Source organism: Schistocerca americana, chromosome 4, assembly GCF_021461395.2.
Source record: "Schistocerca americana isolate TAMUIC-IGC-003095 chromosome 4, iqSchAmer2.1, whole genome shotgun sequence".
Lineage (NCBI taxonomy): Eukaryota > Metazoa > Arthropoda > Insecta > Orthoptera > Acrididae > Schistocerca > Schistocerca americana.
Genome location: NC_060122.1, coordinates 539,582,922 through 539,599,726, shown reverse-complemented (window position 1 = coordinate 539,599,726; position 16,805 = coordinate 539,582,922). Strand labels below are relative to the sequence as shown.

The 16,805-nt window shown below is 40.9% G+C and overlaps 1 protein-coding gene across 1 annotated transcript in view; it reads right to left on the bottom strand.

Annotated features, from left to right (window-relative positions):
• The window catches only part of LOC124612389 (roquin-1), a 238,999-nt gene that overhangs the window by 49,256 nt on the left and 172,938 nt on the right, over window positions 1-16,805 (bottom strand). The window contains exon 16 of the mRNA XM_047140567.1: window positions 13,504-13,587. Coding sequence (XP_046996523.1) covers window positions 13,504-13,587 — 84 coding nt within the window. The remainder of the gene's footprint in view (window positions 1-13,503; window positions 13,588-16,805) is intronic.

Here is a 16,805-nt window from a genome sequence, read left to right as displayed (position 1 = left end):
AAATCATAGACCAAATATGTTATGAATGGTGTAAACATATTCTTTTCTGCATATTATTTGAAAAATAACTGTATGCTACAAACAGGGAGCACTTCAGATTGCCCTTTCAACATGGCTTACCACAATATTCCACCAAGCAAAGTAAAATCATTAGAAATAAGAGAAGTATCAAATGAATGGTTCTTACTGCATCTGGTAAACAGGGTGCAGAAGGTAGATACAGCACAGGTTTCAAGCAAATTTTTGTGAAATATCTAAATGATACAAAATACATTACTACAGGTGTTCCTCAGGGTAGCAGTTTAGAACCATCACTGCTTGGATGTACAAAAATGACTTTGGAGATAAAGATGTAGGAAAGTTCTCAGCTGGCAGCATGTAAGAGTAGAGGCATGCATGCACGTGTGCTTGAGTTCATGCGAGGGGGGAGGGGATCTCATATATGTACATATGTATATGTAAGTATAATTATGTATGTATGCACTTATCCATATTTGTGGGTGCTGATAACCTCGTTGTTGTGCGCCCTAAAACACTGATCATCATCATCTATATTTGTATATGCAGGTGTGTATTAAAATGTTTCTAGCACTGCTGTAAATTTACTTTAATATTTAATTTCTATTTAGAGAATGTCTAACAATAACGCTGATATATACATACGAACACAAGGATGTAGTGAATTAACTAAATGGTGGTTAATTACTAAGCTAAATTTATAGAAATCTTAAAAAAGTTACAGAAATGAATGATAAGCTACACAAATCGCTGTCAATTTGCAAACACGAGTTACCGTGATTAAAAGAATACATAAACAGCACTCTTTTTGCTTGCAGTGACATATCAGCCATGTTGCCCTGTGTCCTGTTTTCATACATTTTCACGTCTCCGAAATGGAACAGACAAGCATATACGCATTTTATTTTCATTGGATGTACTTTGTATGTTCTTCATCTGAAGTGTTGACTATAGAACTGAACTTTCTCCTCTTACTGAGCACATTTGCAATTGTATATACTGCATCATGTTATTTTTGTCTTCCACCTCCACAATGTCACAAAACATAGCTTCGTTAGAGGTAATCTGATTTTGACCCTGTCAGTGCTCGCTCCTTAACAACAGCAATATTGCGCACTTAATTTCTGTACTAAGGCACAACCAGCCTTGCACTTCTGCATGCTTCAGTAAGAGTGAATGAATTGATGAGTACGAAGCAATTGCAGTGCCACTGTTCTCAGATTTGTCAGATTCGTGAACTACAGCAGACAGGAAGGAAGACATTACAGCACTAACATAGAAGCAGTGCCTTGATTTCATATGTATGTTAACCTCAACATTAGACTCCGTTTCCGATCTATAGTGGGAGTTAGTTTCTGAGGATTTGGTAAATGTAATATGGTTGCAAGGGAGGGTTTGGCAGCTATGAGGGAATGTTGGGGAGATTTGATCGATGCTTTTGTAATGGTGGTGGATAGTATAGTCCAAGGCTGAAGCCTGATGTGAACAACAAGGGCAGTTTTTTTGAGGTGGTGTTGTGCATGCTACTCTAATTCCTGGTGAGCAAGGGTTTCACAATCTGGGAGATGGATGCAGGAATTTGGAATATGGAATTGCAAAGCAGGAGGATTTTATTGATGGAGAAGGGTAGCACAAGGAGTTTTGGGGCTCATTTACATGGCACTGCAGGACTAGGTTAGTGAGGGCTATGGACTGACAGAACTTGAACAGATAGAGGTAATAATATGTGAAATTGTGTAAAAATCAATTAAGGGTGAAATGGAAGTAGTAGAGTGAAGGAAGGTGAAACCTGAGTAACTAGGGCCTAGAAACAAAAATGAAATAAAATTGACGTGAAAAGGGGATAAGATCAAAGGAAAATGTAAATAAATACATACATACATAAAAATATAACACAGTGTGATGTAGGTCATTGGGTGTGTGTGTGAAGAGAGGGGGCAGCAGGTGTATTTGGATTACAAGCTGTCAGTAAGGAGCACATTTAAATGAAGGAAAGTGGGAGGGGAGGGGGGGGGGGGTCGTAGTTGTTAAGTATGGGATGTCCAACGTACACATGATAAAGGTGAAGCTGAAGGGAGGTGGTGGGATCAATTTGGAGGTTCAGGAATAATTATATAGGCTGGAACAAAGTGGGACCGAAGCACTGCACCCACAATCCTTGTGGCACAATAGCCATGTGCTGTGCTCGCACGTGACAGATTATACAGGGTGACTGTGAAGTCAGCTTCACAAGGTGTGTGGTAAGTGTTGAAAAGCATGTGTGGTTTGGAAGGTAACAATAAAACATAGAAAACTATAAACAGCAAAGGACAGACACTAAGTAATGTAATGCTATGCGAGAGGGTTTTGTAAGGTTACCTTTTGCACAACTCTCAAGTTCAATAATGCTGGTCATGTTAAAGGAGCACCTCTGTTTCTCATGGTCCCTGCAATGGAAACACTATTTTGCCACTAACCCTACCGATCAGACATAATAAAAAACTAATACTGAACTCTGCCTGACTCAATTTACTTCTCCATCTCACCATTATCCATCACCACTGCTCCCAAATCACCCCCTCTAAACTTTTCAGAATTCTCAAACCTTACCTCACCATCATTCTTCAAATCACTCAACAAGGAAACTCACATCTACATCTACATCTACATCTACATCTATAGTATTCAAACCATCGTGAGGTGCATGGCAGAGGGAATGTCCCAGTTATCAGGCTTTATTCCCATTCCAGTCATGTATGGAGTGTGGGAAGAATGACTGACTGAATGCCTCTGTGCATGCAGCATCTATTCTAATCTTGTCCTCAAGATCCCTGTGTAGGTGATACGTAGGGGGTTGTAGTATATTCTCAGAGCCATTTTCAAGAGTCTTCCGGTTCAGTCCCTTCAGTATCTCTGTGTATGGATTAAACGAACCTGTGGACATTCGTGCTCCCCTTTTCTGTATGAGTAATTTGTAAGCGATCTCCTTTGTGGATTGATTTCACTTCTCCAGTATTCTACAACAAACCAAAATCTACCACTTGCTTTACCTACAACTGAGCCTATGTGACCATACCATTTCATATCCCTGCAAAGTGTTACAACCACATATTCACACAAGTTGACCGATTGCAACAGTGATTCATTGATATTATAGTCATAGGAAACTACGGTTTTTTTTTTCTTCTTTTTTTTCCATTTTGTGAAGTGCGCAATTTTACTTCTGAACATTTAAAGCAAGTTGTCATTTTGAAATCTCATCAAGACTGACTGAATATTTATGCACCTTCTTTCAGATAGTACTTCATTATAGATAACTACATCATCTACAAAAAGCCTGATTTTACTATTGATATTGTCTGCAAGATCTTTACTGTACAACATATACTGCAAGGGTCCCTTTACACTTCCCTGTGGCACACACGAAGTTACTTCTCCAGCTAACGATGACTCTCCATGCAAGATAACATGCTGCAGACTCCCAACCAAAAAGTCCTCAATTCAGACACAAATTTCACTTGATACCCCTTCTGCAGAAATAACCACAATCCACCACATAAAAACTGATCTCGAACTCATAATCCTACCTGCTGACAAAGGTTATTGTTATGAAACACATGAATGACCTGGTGGAGGGACTCCATTAATTGTCAGATACACCCATCTACAAGACCTGCCATAGTGACCCCACTCTAGAAATCCAGCAGGGGCTCCAGTCCCTCCTCAGATCCTTTGGTCCATCCCAGAAACGCAACAGAATTTATCTCCCTCCCCAAACTGTCACTACCCACACCCATACGTTCTCCATGCTTCCTAAACTGCATAAACCCAACCACCCACCAACATTCCATTATGGACGATTAAGGGTGCTCCAGAGAGAGACTCTCTGAACTTACGGACCAATGTCTTTCAGCCTGTTACCCATAAACTACCCAGCTATATGAAAGACAAACTATTTCCTGCACTGACTCTCCGCAGTTTTCGATACCCTGCTCATCACTGTCCATGACACCACATCCTCTACTGAATACTACATTTTCCAATCCCAGCAGACTTCAGCTACAATCTAATTCCCAATCGCTTACTTCTCTCCTTTGAAGGCATGACCTATAAATGAATCCATCATACGTCTATGGATGACCTACAAATGAATCCATCATACAGCTATGGGCATTGTCGTGGCACCGCCCTACACCAACCTATTCATGAGCCATCTAGTGGAATCCTTCCTAACCACTCAGTAACATAAACCACTCCTCTTGTACAGATTCACTGACATCTTTGTGAACTGGACAGAGGGTGAGGACACCTTTCTGCATTCCTCCAGAACATCAACAACTCCTTCATCCATCCTTACTCCACCACTGCTACCACTCCCTTACCTCATGGACTCACATCTCTGCAAAAGACCTAGATATACGATCTGTCCCATACAACCTCCCGCTACCATCTCCTCCAGGTCCTCTCACAGGCATCTCCTACCCCATCAAAGGTAGGACTACCAGTGAAAGCAGGCATATGATCTACCAACTTAACTGCAACCACTGTGCTGCATTCTATGTGGATGGGATAACTAATTGTCTGTCTGCATGAATGGTCGCTGCCAAACTGTGGCCAAGAGATAAGTGGACCACCCAATTGCTGAGCATGCCATACAAGGTGATGTACTTCACTTTTAACAGCTGCTTCACAGCCCAAACCAGCTGGATTTTTCCCACCAACACCAGCTTTTCTGAATTGAGTAGCTCCCTGCAACATATCCTTCATTCCTTTACTCCTCCTGGCCTCAATCTTCACTGGTCCCTGTCCTTCACCTGCCATTTCAATACTATACATGCTTTCTATCCCGCTAACACACCTACACAACTCTTTCTCTCCTCTACCCCCGCCTCCACCCTTCCAGTGCTGCCTCCCCAGGCTGCACATAACAGCCCTATTTTGTACCCAACACATCCCTGCACATTGCCACAGGCAGCACTAGCATCTTCGTCCACCCCTACTCTGCTATCTTTCTCCCACAACTTCCTACACCTCTTCCATTGCACCACTACCCACCACAGATAGTTTGCTGCTCACTTCCGATGTAGTTGCAGTTGGGGCCTTATTGCCTAGGAATGACAGTGGCCATATGTGAAATGTGCCTGTGTGCGAGTTTTCTGCTTCTGTTGAAGGACTTAGTCCAAATGCTGAATATTTCTTACATTCTTTTTCATTGTGGCTGTCTGTTATGCAATCTATCTGGTCAGCAGCACTCTACCATTTCAATACTGTTACAATATTGTGAAAGGGAAAGCTGCTACTCACCATATAGCGGAGATGCTGAGTTGCAGATAGGCACAACAAACAGACTGTCACAAGTAAAGCTTTTGGCCAGTAAGGTCTTTGTCAAAATTAGACACACACACACACACACACACACACACACACACACACACACGACTGCAGTGTCAGGCAATTGAGGCCACACTGAGTTGCTTGAGGCTGCAGTCACGTGTGTGTGAGTTGTGTTTGTGTGAGTGTGTATGTGAGTGTTTGTTGTCTTACTAGCCGAAAGCTCTTTTTGTTGTGCCTCTCTGCGACTCAGCATCTCCGCTATATGGTGAGTAGCAACTCTCCTTTTCACAATATTGTGACATTCCATCCTGGATTTTCCACTATTTGACATTCCACACTGTCATTATTCTTTCCTGGACTTTGTATTGTTTAATATCTGTGCAAGTTGCAAGTCATTTTATCTGGGTTTGCAACATTCAGTTGTCAACTGACAATGGCCTAGCAAGCTGAAAGCTGGTTTTTGATGAAATAAATATAATTTTTCAGAACGTTAGAAAGTGTTTCCTATTTAATATAATTATTTTCTGCCAAGCATCAACAGAAAATTCAGTTAAGGTTAATTCTCTGCCGTTAATGTTGATTCTCTGTCATTTGACGTGATATAAACTATATGAAAACAGTTTTGTATTGCCTGCCTTATGTGTAAACTTACATACAAGTGAAGCAGGGAACGAAAGTAAAGCTTTGTGGAACTAAATAACTTCCCTGTGAAATAAAATCAGAACAATCCTTACAACATAGGCAATCAGTCTGAAAGTGCAAATCTCAAATCAGTGGGACAAAGACCTAAAAGTCAGAGGATGAAAGGATAGAAATTTGCAATCATTAGATAATACTATCTTATAATATACTATGAACACAATGGGTACACCAGTGCAACAGTACACAAAAGTTCTGTTCATCCAATGTACCTACTTTAGGCAGGTAATAATTTATACCGCAAAAAATAAAACTGGATTTTTGATTAGTTTTCCTGCCATCTATGATTCATAAGCTCATAATACAACAATGGAAGCGCAGGCCCAAGTGTTTTCAAAATGAACAGTTCTAGCACGCACTGAAGCGTCTGTTTAGTTTATCAGTTAATCACAATCTTGGTTATCGCCATTGACTGGTCCAGAAACTCATCTCAAAATCTTAATGACTCAACTTATTTTTGATGTGAACGTGGATAATATTTACGAGGGTAAGTCAATAAGCATCTGCAATGAATTTTTACAATTTATTACAAGAGTACACATTTTTTATTGATATCATTTTTCAACATGTCACCTTGTTTCCAATGTATGAGGGTGGTTTGGAAAGTTCTCGGAACAGAATAAAAAAAAAAGTACTTACACCACTGAAACTTTTTTTTTATTTTTCAATGTAGTCTCCTTCTAGATTAATGCACTTGGTCCAACCATGTTACAGTGCCTTGATCCCATCTTGAAAATGAGTTTCCTCCAGGCCTGTAAAATAGTTGTCAACTCCGGCTATCAATTCTTCATTTGAAGTGAATCTTCATCCACCAAGAAAAATTTTCAGTTTTGGGAAGAGATGGAAGTCCGAGACAGCCATATTAGGTGAATAAGGTGGGTGTGGCGACAATTCATACCTTAGTTCATGTAATTTTTCCATGGCAACGGCACACGTGTGCTGGCACGCATTGTCTTGATGGAAGATGACTTTCTTCCTTGCTACACCTGGGCTTTTTTGCATATCTTTTGTTGCAATTTGTCCAGGAGGTTAGCACAGTACTCTCCAGTAATTGTTTGCCCAGTGAGGAGATAATCTACAAACAGAATCCCCTTCGCATCCCAGAACACTGATGCCATGACCTTTCCTGCCGAAGGAACTCTCTTTGCTTTCTTTGGTGGCGGAGAATCAGCACTGCTTTGACTGTTGTTTTGTCTCTGGATTGTAGTAGTGCACCCAAGTTTCATCCGTGCTCACAAACTGGTGCAAAAAATCTTGTTCGTTTTTCCATTGAACGGGCAAAATTTTGTTCAAATATGTCCATTCTCATGCAATTTTGATCCAGCGTCAAGAGTTGTGGCACCCATCTTGCAGATAATTTTTTCCATTTCTAATTCTCCAGTTAAAATGTTATATACCCTTTCAGATGGCACCTGGAAAGCATGAGCAATTTTGCGCCTTTTCAACTGATGATCCTTCATGACCATTTTGTGCACTTTTACAATGATTTCTGGAGTAGTGACACATCTTGCCCAACCACTGCGCGGATCATGACCTAAGCTCTCCCGACCAAATTGAAATTCATTTGTCCACTAGGCAACAGTTTAATATGAAGGAGCAGAGTCCCCCAGTGTATCCTGGAGATTGGCATGAATGTCCTCTGCTTTCATATCTTTCTTTATGAAGTACTTAAATCATTGCTCAAATATCGATTTTTTCCATCTTCGGAAATCACTACGCGGGAACAACAACAGCGCCATGTCACCGCCAAAGCTGTCTTCCAAGAGTACTAATGTGGCACGTACTTACAAGCATCAGTCAAATGAATATCACGTGAACAACTCATTGTGCTAGTGCTAACCTCTCGTGGTGATTCCGAGAACTTTTCAAGCCACCCTCATACTTCAAACACCATTGCACTAGCTTCCCGATATGAGGCCGAGAAAAAAGTTTTTGGTTGCACAGCATCGCTTCCTCCACCTGTAGATCAGAGCTCAACCGAAAGCCTCTTAAAGCACCTTTAAGTGGGCCAAACGGATGGTAATTAACAGTGAGAGATCAGCACTGCACATGGTTATGCTTGTGCTCTTCATTGCATTCTTTTGAAGCTCATCTTGCACATACTTTGTGAAAGTTGAGCCTGCTACGCTTAATTTCATATGCAGAATTTTGTCAGCTGTACTTGTAGCTGGACATCCCGCTCTTTCCTGACCCTTCATGCCTTCCTGACTACTTCTGAACTGTTCAGTCTACTGGTAAACACTTCACCGTGACAAAACATTGTCCTGTATTGTGCTAAAGGACTTCTATGAACTGCCACTCAGACTACCTTCAGACCACAAAAACATATAATGGAACACTGTCTGTCTATGGTGTAAAAAAAGAGGGACATGAATGTCATTATGTCACAACAGTACACAGCAGACTGATGTGATAATGTCGCAACCCCACAGGCAAAGATAGTGGTGCCATCTAGAGGCTGCTGAATGCATAAAGCCTTACAGCCAACCTAAAGACAATTAGAGCAAAATTGCGGATATGAGGGTCATTCCAAAAGAAATGCACGCTATTTTTTTAAAAACCCAGCTTTTATTCTACATGTTTGAAAGTTTTACAGTGTGTAGATACATCCTTTAGGAACAATATTTTCATTTCTCCACGTAATTTCCATCCCTCTCAACTGCCTTATGCCATCTTGGAACCAGCGCCTGTATATCCGCATGGTAAAATTCTGGACCAACCTGTTGGAGCCACTGTTTGGCAGCATGCACAACGGAGTCATCATCTTCAAACCTAGTTCCATGAAGAGAATCTTTCAGTTTCCCAAAGAGATGATAGTCACATGGAGCCAGGTCAGGACTATAAGGCGGGTGTTTCAGTGTTGTCCATCCATGTTTTGTGATCACTTCCATGGTTTTTTGACTGACATGAGGCCATGCATTGTCATGCAACAGAAAATCATCCTGCTTTTACCGATGTGGTCGAACACGATTCAGTCGAGCTTGGAGTTTCTTCAGTGTCATCACATACCGTATTTACTCGAATCTAAGCTGCACTCGAATCTAAGCCGCACCTGAAAAATGAGACTTGAAATCAAGGAAAAAAAATTTTCCCGAATCCAAGCCGCACCTGAAATTTGAGACTCGAAATTCAAGGGGAGACAAAAGTTTTAGGTCGCATCTCCAAATCGAAACAAAATTGGTCCATTGTAATATGAGACACAGTTTAGATCGAATGAATGACGATACAGTACAGTAGTTTGGTTTGAGTCTTAAGCTTAGCAGTTACGCTTTACCAGGTAGCCATTGCTATGCGTGAGGCACTCTGTCCTTATTTATACGGGTACGCTTCCTTTTTCACGTGCTTCATCTGGTTTGAATTGATTGCTTATTTTTCTTTGATCTAATAAGCGCCGTTTTCTTTTTTATAGGTGTTTACGTCACTCTAAGCTGAAAATGCATTACTGTACTGTGTCATGCAAAGTTTGTTGCATTCTGATAGTGAGTGTTTACGGCCTGTCGCCGCTCACGGCATGGCTTCCTTTTGTGCGCGCTACCGTCGCTTAAAAAAAAGGAATCGTCTCATTAGCGAAACAATGGCAAGAGACTGCTATTTGTTGTTACTTACACTGCTGATTTCTTTGCTAATGATCAACAAGAACCAAATAATAGACTGCGTATGATAAATGTTCTGAACGAGAGTTTAGTGAAAAATTTTCTCCGTTTGAAAATTTTTGCAGGCACCTCTTTAGTACATTACGTTCTGCACAGAAATTAGAGTCATCTTAGACTTAAAAATCTAGTCAATTGCTTCATTTCTGACTGTATCACTATTAGGCATAAGAATAATACGAATACAAAGATGACATGATATGTATATTCTTCTGTGTTTGCTGTTGTCTCACTCTAGTTTCGTAGTTTATTAGGCAGACAGGATTTAAATGAGATAGCAGCAAACACGAAACAATACATGGTAAAATGTTTATATTCGTATAATTCTTATGGTGAAGAGAATACTGCACGTGATTCACAATTCATAAAAGTTTCTATTAGCAACCATCTCTTCTCACAGGTAGGAAAAAATCCAGAACGTAGAGTTGACTATATTGACAAACATCCCAAACAGTCTTGCCAGTCAGATTTTCGTAGTACATTGAAATGCTCCTGCTACATTCGAAGATGAACAATACGGAATTTGTATTTACTTCGTTGGATAATGTACGAAAATGCAGTGGTCGAAACTCGGGGCGAAGAAAAAAGCTCGTCTCCCACCTATTTTTTTAAATTTATTTAATGACGTAGCGGTTTTGGTGCCAGTATTTATCTCTGTGCCTACAAAGCATGCCTATGTAGCGCTACATATATTCGACGGCAGAAGTTAGTTGTGGCGGCACCCACCAACATTTTTCAGAACTTCCGCTTGCTTTGCACTTGATTCTAAGCCGCAGGCGGTTTTTTGGATTACAAAAACCGGAAAAAAAGTGTGGCTTGGATTTGGGTAAATACGGTATGCATCAGAATTTATGGTGGTTCCACTTGGCACAATGCCCACAAGCAAGAGTCCTTCAGAATCGAAAAACACCGTAGCCATAACTTTTTCAGCAGAAGGTATGGTTTTGAATTTTTTTTTCCTTGGGTGAATTTGCATGATGCCACTCCACCGATTGCCTCTTCGTCGTGAAAAATGATGGAGCAATGTTTCATCACCTGTCACAGTTCTTCCAAGAAATTCATCTCCACCATTCTCGCACTGTTCCAAAAGTTCGCTGCATACCATTTTTCTTGTTTCTTTGTGAGCCACTGTCAACATCCTGGGAACCCACCTGGCACAAACCTTTTTTAACGCCTACACTTTCAGTATTCTGCAAACACTTCCTCCCCCTACCCCAACGTAGCGTGACAATTCTTTCACTGTGATGCGTCTGTCAGCAGACACCAATTCGTTAATCGTTAACTCTCTGCACATTGTCTGGAGTGTGTGCAGTACGAGGCCTGCCACTGTGAGGACAATCCTCAATACTGCCGTGCCCACTTTCATCACGTAACCTGCTTGCCCACCAACTAACTGTACTACGATCAACAGCAGCATCTCCATACGCCTTTTTCAACCCCTTGTGGATGTTTCCCACTGTCTCTTTTTCACAGCACAGGAATTCTATGACAGCATGTTGCTTCTGATGAACGTCAAGTGTAGCAGCCATCTTGAAGACATGCTGTGACGGCACCACTCACGGGAACAGGTTGAACTAAGTTTGAAAACAAGCGGGAAGGATGTATCTACACACTGTAAACCTTTCACACACGCAGAATGAAAACTGTATTTTTACAAAAATAGTGTGCATTTCTTTTGGAGTGACCCTCGTACTTATTGACTTATCTTCATAGAATTGTTGTCAGTTATCAAAAGTTAGAACATTTGGCATACCACGTAAGGCTTATGTGGGGTGGGTCACGACACCCCAAAAATTGCGACGTTCTGCAAAAATGTTGTATCACTAGTGTTGAGGATTCTAATAACATGTTTTAGATTCAACTTGTTACACATAATTATGGTAAATTGGGTTAATTTCAGTTGACATTGCAGGCATCCATTTTGTTGATTCCTATCTCCTGGAGAACGGTGTTTAACAAACTAGGTGTTCAGTGTTCACGCAACACAGCCCTGAAAGATGAATCCATCACTGAAATGTAGACTGTAGTGCTGGACGATACGTATGACAGAGGATCCTTTCTCGATACTGCATAGCCCTCAAATTACCCTCAATAGTGCAATGAGAGGCATCCAGTGCCTGTACCTGATAATGAGCAGAAACACTGCTGATCCACGTCTCTACTGAACCCTTGGGACTGGATGCCTGAGATTTGCCTTGGCAGTTAAATACTTTCCACTCTCTCCTACAACGATCATCTCATCACTTAGGAGAATCTATCGCCATTGATCGATGTCCCATCCCTGGTTTTCCCTCTTAACACCTCCTCTGTGCAACACAATGCTGGGGGAGCGGAATTGTACTGTTGTTTGCAATGGATGCCAAGTGACAAAATTGATTGCATAGGATGACTGCATACTGACTGGGCTCACACAAACTCACCAATTTGCCTCCAAAAAGGCAGTTCTGATGCATTTTTCTCAGGGTATCTATGAGCCATAATTTGTAGGCAGCAGTCAGTAGTGACGAGATGCTGCAGGTGACCACTATGAGGCAGATCTTCAATGTATGAATAACGTTACTGTAGTGTAAGCCAATTTGGTGTGCAGACTCTCATGCCGACAACTACTCCTGCTCTAAAATGACAATGTGTGAATGGTCTAAATTAATAATGTATTTCAAGATGTACCAATTGACTGAATAATGTACACTTGGTCCCCTGTCCTGTTCTCAACTGGAGACACAGTGCACTCTACTGAACAACACTGACTATGTTTTGCTATTGCTATCTTTCTTTGAGCATTGGTAGTTGTCAAATATGGGTTCAAAATATTCACATATCCATGTAAAGATCAACAGATATCACAATGATGCATGTGACTTCCTGCACCAATTAAATTCATCACCCTTGAATACTTTTCATAATTTTGTATATTTATTTACTAAAATAAGTAACCAAATGATTTTGTCTTACCGATGAGCTCAGTGCACCAAAGATATGATTGGTTTCAGGATTTAGATTCATTTTCAAAAATAGTACCTTAACATCTTGCATGACCCAAGACACATAAACTGCAGTATTCGTAGTGTGGAAAGTGTAGTGACTTTTCTTTATGAGATTAGCCTTGGAATGAAAAACATAATTATTTAAGAAGTAGTAAAAATTCTTCCAGGCCTGATGTTCAGTTACAAACACAACTATTTTGTGGATCAAGATGAAGTTTGACTGACAATTTTGCCCAATGTGTACCCACAAAAGAAATAAATTATTATCATCAATGCCACACTCTGATAGTCAAGAAATTTTCATCTTGACCTGCGTTATGTTCCCATACAAGGAATAAAATGACTTACTCATTACTATACTACACAAACAGGGCCAATAGTTGCTTATTATTGTACCACACAAACAGGGCCAATGTAACTATGTCTTCATTCTGTATACAAAGAAACAGGCTTTTGTATTGTTAACTGTTTATGCATTTCTTTTCTTGTCTTCCGTTATCGAGTTTTTCTTACTAACCACTGCCGATTTCTTCTATTCACTGTCGTAGAGGTTGCCACAACATTTTTGGCATCCACCCTGTCTCTCTTATTTTTTACTGCTTGACTGTCTCAGGAGCATGAAATCAATCTTTGACTTGACATTTGAAATTATGGATTACTAATTAACCCACCGTGAGTTTTACAGTTTTTGATATGTTAGCAATTATATGCTCTACTTTAACCCTTATCTCTCAATGAAGCCCTATGTAAACACAGTATCATAAAATTAATTCTTTTCACTATTATGATAATGATAAAGTCACGTAGTTTGGAAACAAAGAATTATGTAAGATGCATACCAGTCTCAGTTCTTCCTGCTCTATAAGCTGCAATTCCTGTGTAAGCTTTTCTCCTTCTGTAAGTGCACTCCCATGTGAAACCAGCTGAAAGAGAAATAAGAAAAACAACAACCAGAAAATAAACAAAAGTTGCTATACATTACACTGATGGAAAAAAATCGCAACACCAAAAAATATAAGTAATGAAATTTCAGGAATACAGTTGTCTGGGTGACATTTTTAAGTGATTAACATTGCGAGATCACAGGTTAATGTAAGCATGAGATAAGCTATTGCAAATGTGAAATGCTGGTACATTAATAACCAGTGTAACTGCCCGAATGATGAATGCAAGAATGCAGATACACATGCATTTTGTTGCACAGGTGTTACATGTCAGTTTGTGGGATGAAGTTCCATGCATGTTGCACTGGGTCAGTCAATACAGGAACGGTTAATGCTGTTTGTGGATGACACTGGAGCTGTTGTCTGATAGTGTCCCACGGGTGCTCAATTGGAGACAGATATGGTGATTGAGCAGGCCACGGCAACATGTCGACACATTGTAGAGCACATTGAGTTAAAACAGCGGTCTGTGGGCAAGCGTTATCCAATTAGGAAACACCCCCTGGAACGCCATTTCACAAATGGCAGCACAACAGATTGAATCAACAAATTAATGTACAAGTTGGCAGTCAGGTTGTGTGGGGAAAATCACAACAGAGCTCCTGCTGTCATACGAAATCACACCTCAGACCATAACACCTAGTAGGTACATCCAGCACATGTCACATGCAGACAGGTTGGTTGCATGCTCTCAACTGCCCCCCCCCCCCCCCCCTAACCAACAAACTGCCATCGCTGGCACTGAGGCAGAAACAGCTATTCTCAGAAAATACAACAGACCTCCACCCTGCCCTCCAATGAGACAACACTTATGTTGCAAATGGCGGTGGTTTGGGGTCGGAGAAACGCACACTGCAGGGCATCTGGCTTGGAGCTGTCCAATTTGCAACAGTTTGTTATGTCACTGTGGCGCCAGCTGCTGGTCAAATTGCTGCTGCATATGCAGTATGATGGGCCAGAGCCACATGCCAAACACAATAGTCTTCACTCCCTGTAGTGCCACGGGGCCATCTGGAGTCTGGTCTTCTTTTGACTGTACATTCTTGTGACCACTGCTGCCAGCAATTGTGCACAATGGCTACATTCCTGCCAAGTCTTTCTGCTGAATCATCGAAGGAACATTCAGCTTCTCTTAGCTTTATTACATGATCTTGTTCAGATTCAGTGAGGTGTTTATAATGGCATCTTTGACGCCTTAAAGGCATTCACGACTAATGTCAACTTTCCAAGTCCAATCTCAAAAGCAACTAATGATCAAGACAGTAACAGAGTGCATTTAAAACAAACCTCATTTGCATCCTCATAATGGCACTATTAGTGATACTCTTATGCGAATGGCATGATATATGAAAAGACATCATCTTTTAAATTGAAACATGCCTACCAACTTTCATTTATGTCACACCAACTCCTCCTTGGTGTTGCAATTTTTTTTTTTTTTTTTTTTTTTTTTTTTTTTTTTTTTTTTTTTTTTTTTGCGCCATCACTGTGTAAGAAACATTGATGCATTAATAGCTGTTCATTAGTTAACAAAAGCTTCAGACAGCCAATACATGTGGATGTGGAGAAGAAACAGAAGACAATATAATATTAGAGGCCAAGTAGATATTTCCCACTGGGATATTATAACCTAAAGTCCTCAGATCTAGATACAAATACAGGCAATTCGCCTTTCTTTCTTTTGAAATGAAACTCACTGTGACAGCCATATGGTGAATGAAAGTATTTTTACATAACTTATTACAGTTACAATGTCTGAATATAAACACACATTTTATTGTGGTTATCTCATGTGTTCAGAATCTGGCCATATAACAGTCTAAGGAGCTGTAAGTGCTGGAGATCTCTGAAGCTTTGATGCAATTTCAGTTCCAAAATACATCTGCCCAATGTTGGCACACAACTCCTCCACACTGGAATACGAGAGACAATGTACGTAGTTCTTAATACACACATTAATTTATTTTGGTATCCTTTCCAGAAACAGAAATCTACCAGGGGCATGGATACCTAAAATCATATCTGCAATTTCGCCCAAAGTCCTAAACAGAAGGAGATCTGAGTAGGTACCATCTTAGTGACCAGTGGAAAATCAGGACATAATAATGACAGTACTATGAAAAGAACAGATTGCTACTCAACATGTAGTGGAGATGCTAAGTCAGACAGTTACAATGAAAGGTCTGCTACCAAGTAAGGCAAAAGGCATTCGGAATTTTTTAAAAAAAAAAAAAAAAAAGACCCACACACACACACACACACACTGCACCTCAAATTCACATGAGCACTGACTCTGGTCTGGTCACGTGAGTGTTAGTTGTGTGACGAATGGGAGTGTGTATGTTGCCCACAGTCTAGCCTCCCTTGTCAAAGACACCAACCAGTTCCTTCACTGACTTCCCATCATCCCCACCCCCTGTACATCCTAGATCCCTACTCATCACTGTTGATGCAACCACCCTATACACAAACCTCCCTCATGCCCATGGTCTTACACTAACTTTTCCAAAGATATCATCAATGAACCTGAAGGCCACCAAACACACTACCTCATTCCTCATAACCTTACTGACTTTATCCTAACCCACAAGTACTTCTCATTTGAAAAGAAGGTATACAAACAAATCTGTGGCACTGCCATGGGCACCTCCATGCCACCCTCCAGTGCCAATCTTTTTATGGGCCATCTAGAGGAGACCTTCCTAGCCTCCCAAAACACCAAACCTCTATTGTGGTTCAGGGTCATTGATGATATCTTCATGACCTGGGCTCAGAGCCGAGACACACTATGTATATTCCTTCACAACCTCAACAACTTCTCTCCCATCCATTTCATGTGGTCCCACCAGCCCAAGAACCAGTCCCACAAACAAGTGACCCCTTCATCACCCAGTAGAACTCTAGACTGGAACAACTGAAACATATCCTATGTCAGAACTTTGATTACCTGTTATCATGCTCTGAAATGAGTGACATCCTACCCAAGATACTTCCCACCCCTCCTAAAGTGATGTGTCGTCGGCCAACCAACCCCCACAACATCCTAGTCCATCCCTACGCCACTCCCAATTCCAACCCCTTGCCACAAGGATCATATCCCAGTGGAAGACCCAGGTGCAAAACCTGCCCATTTCACCCAACCAGCACTTCCTATTCCAGCCCTGTCACAGATTTATCCTACCCTATCAGGGGCCGGG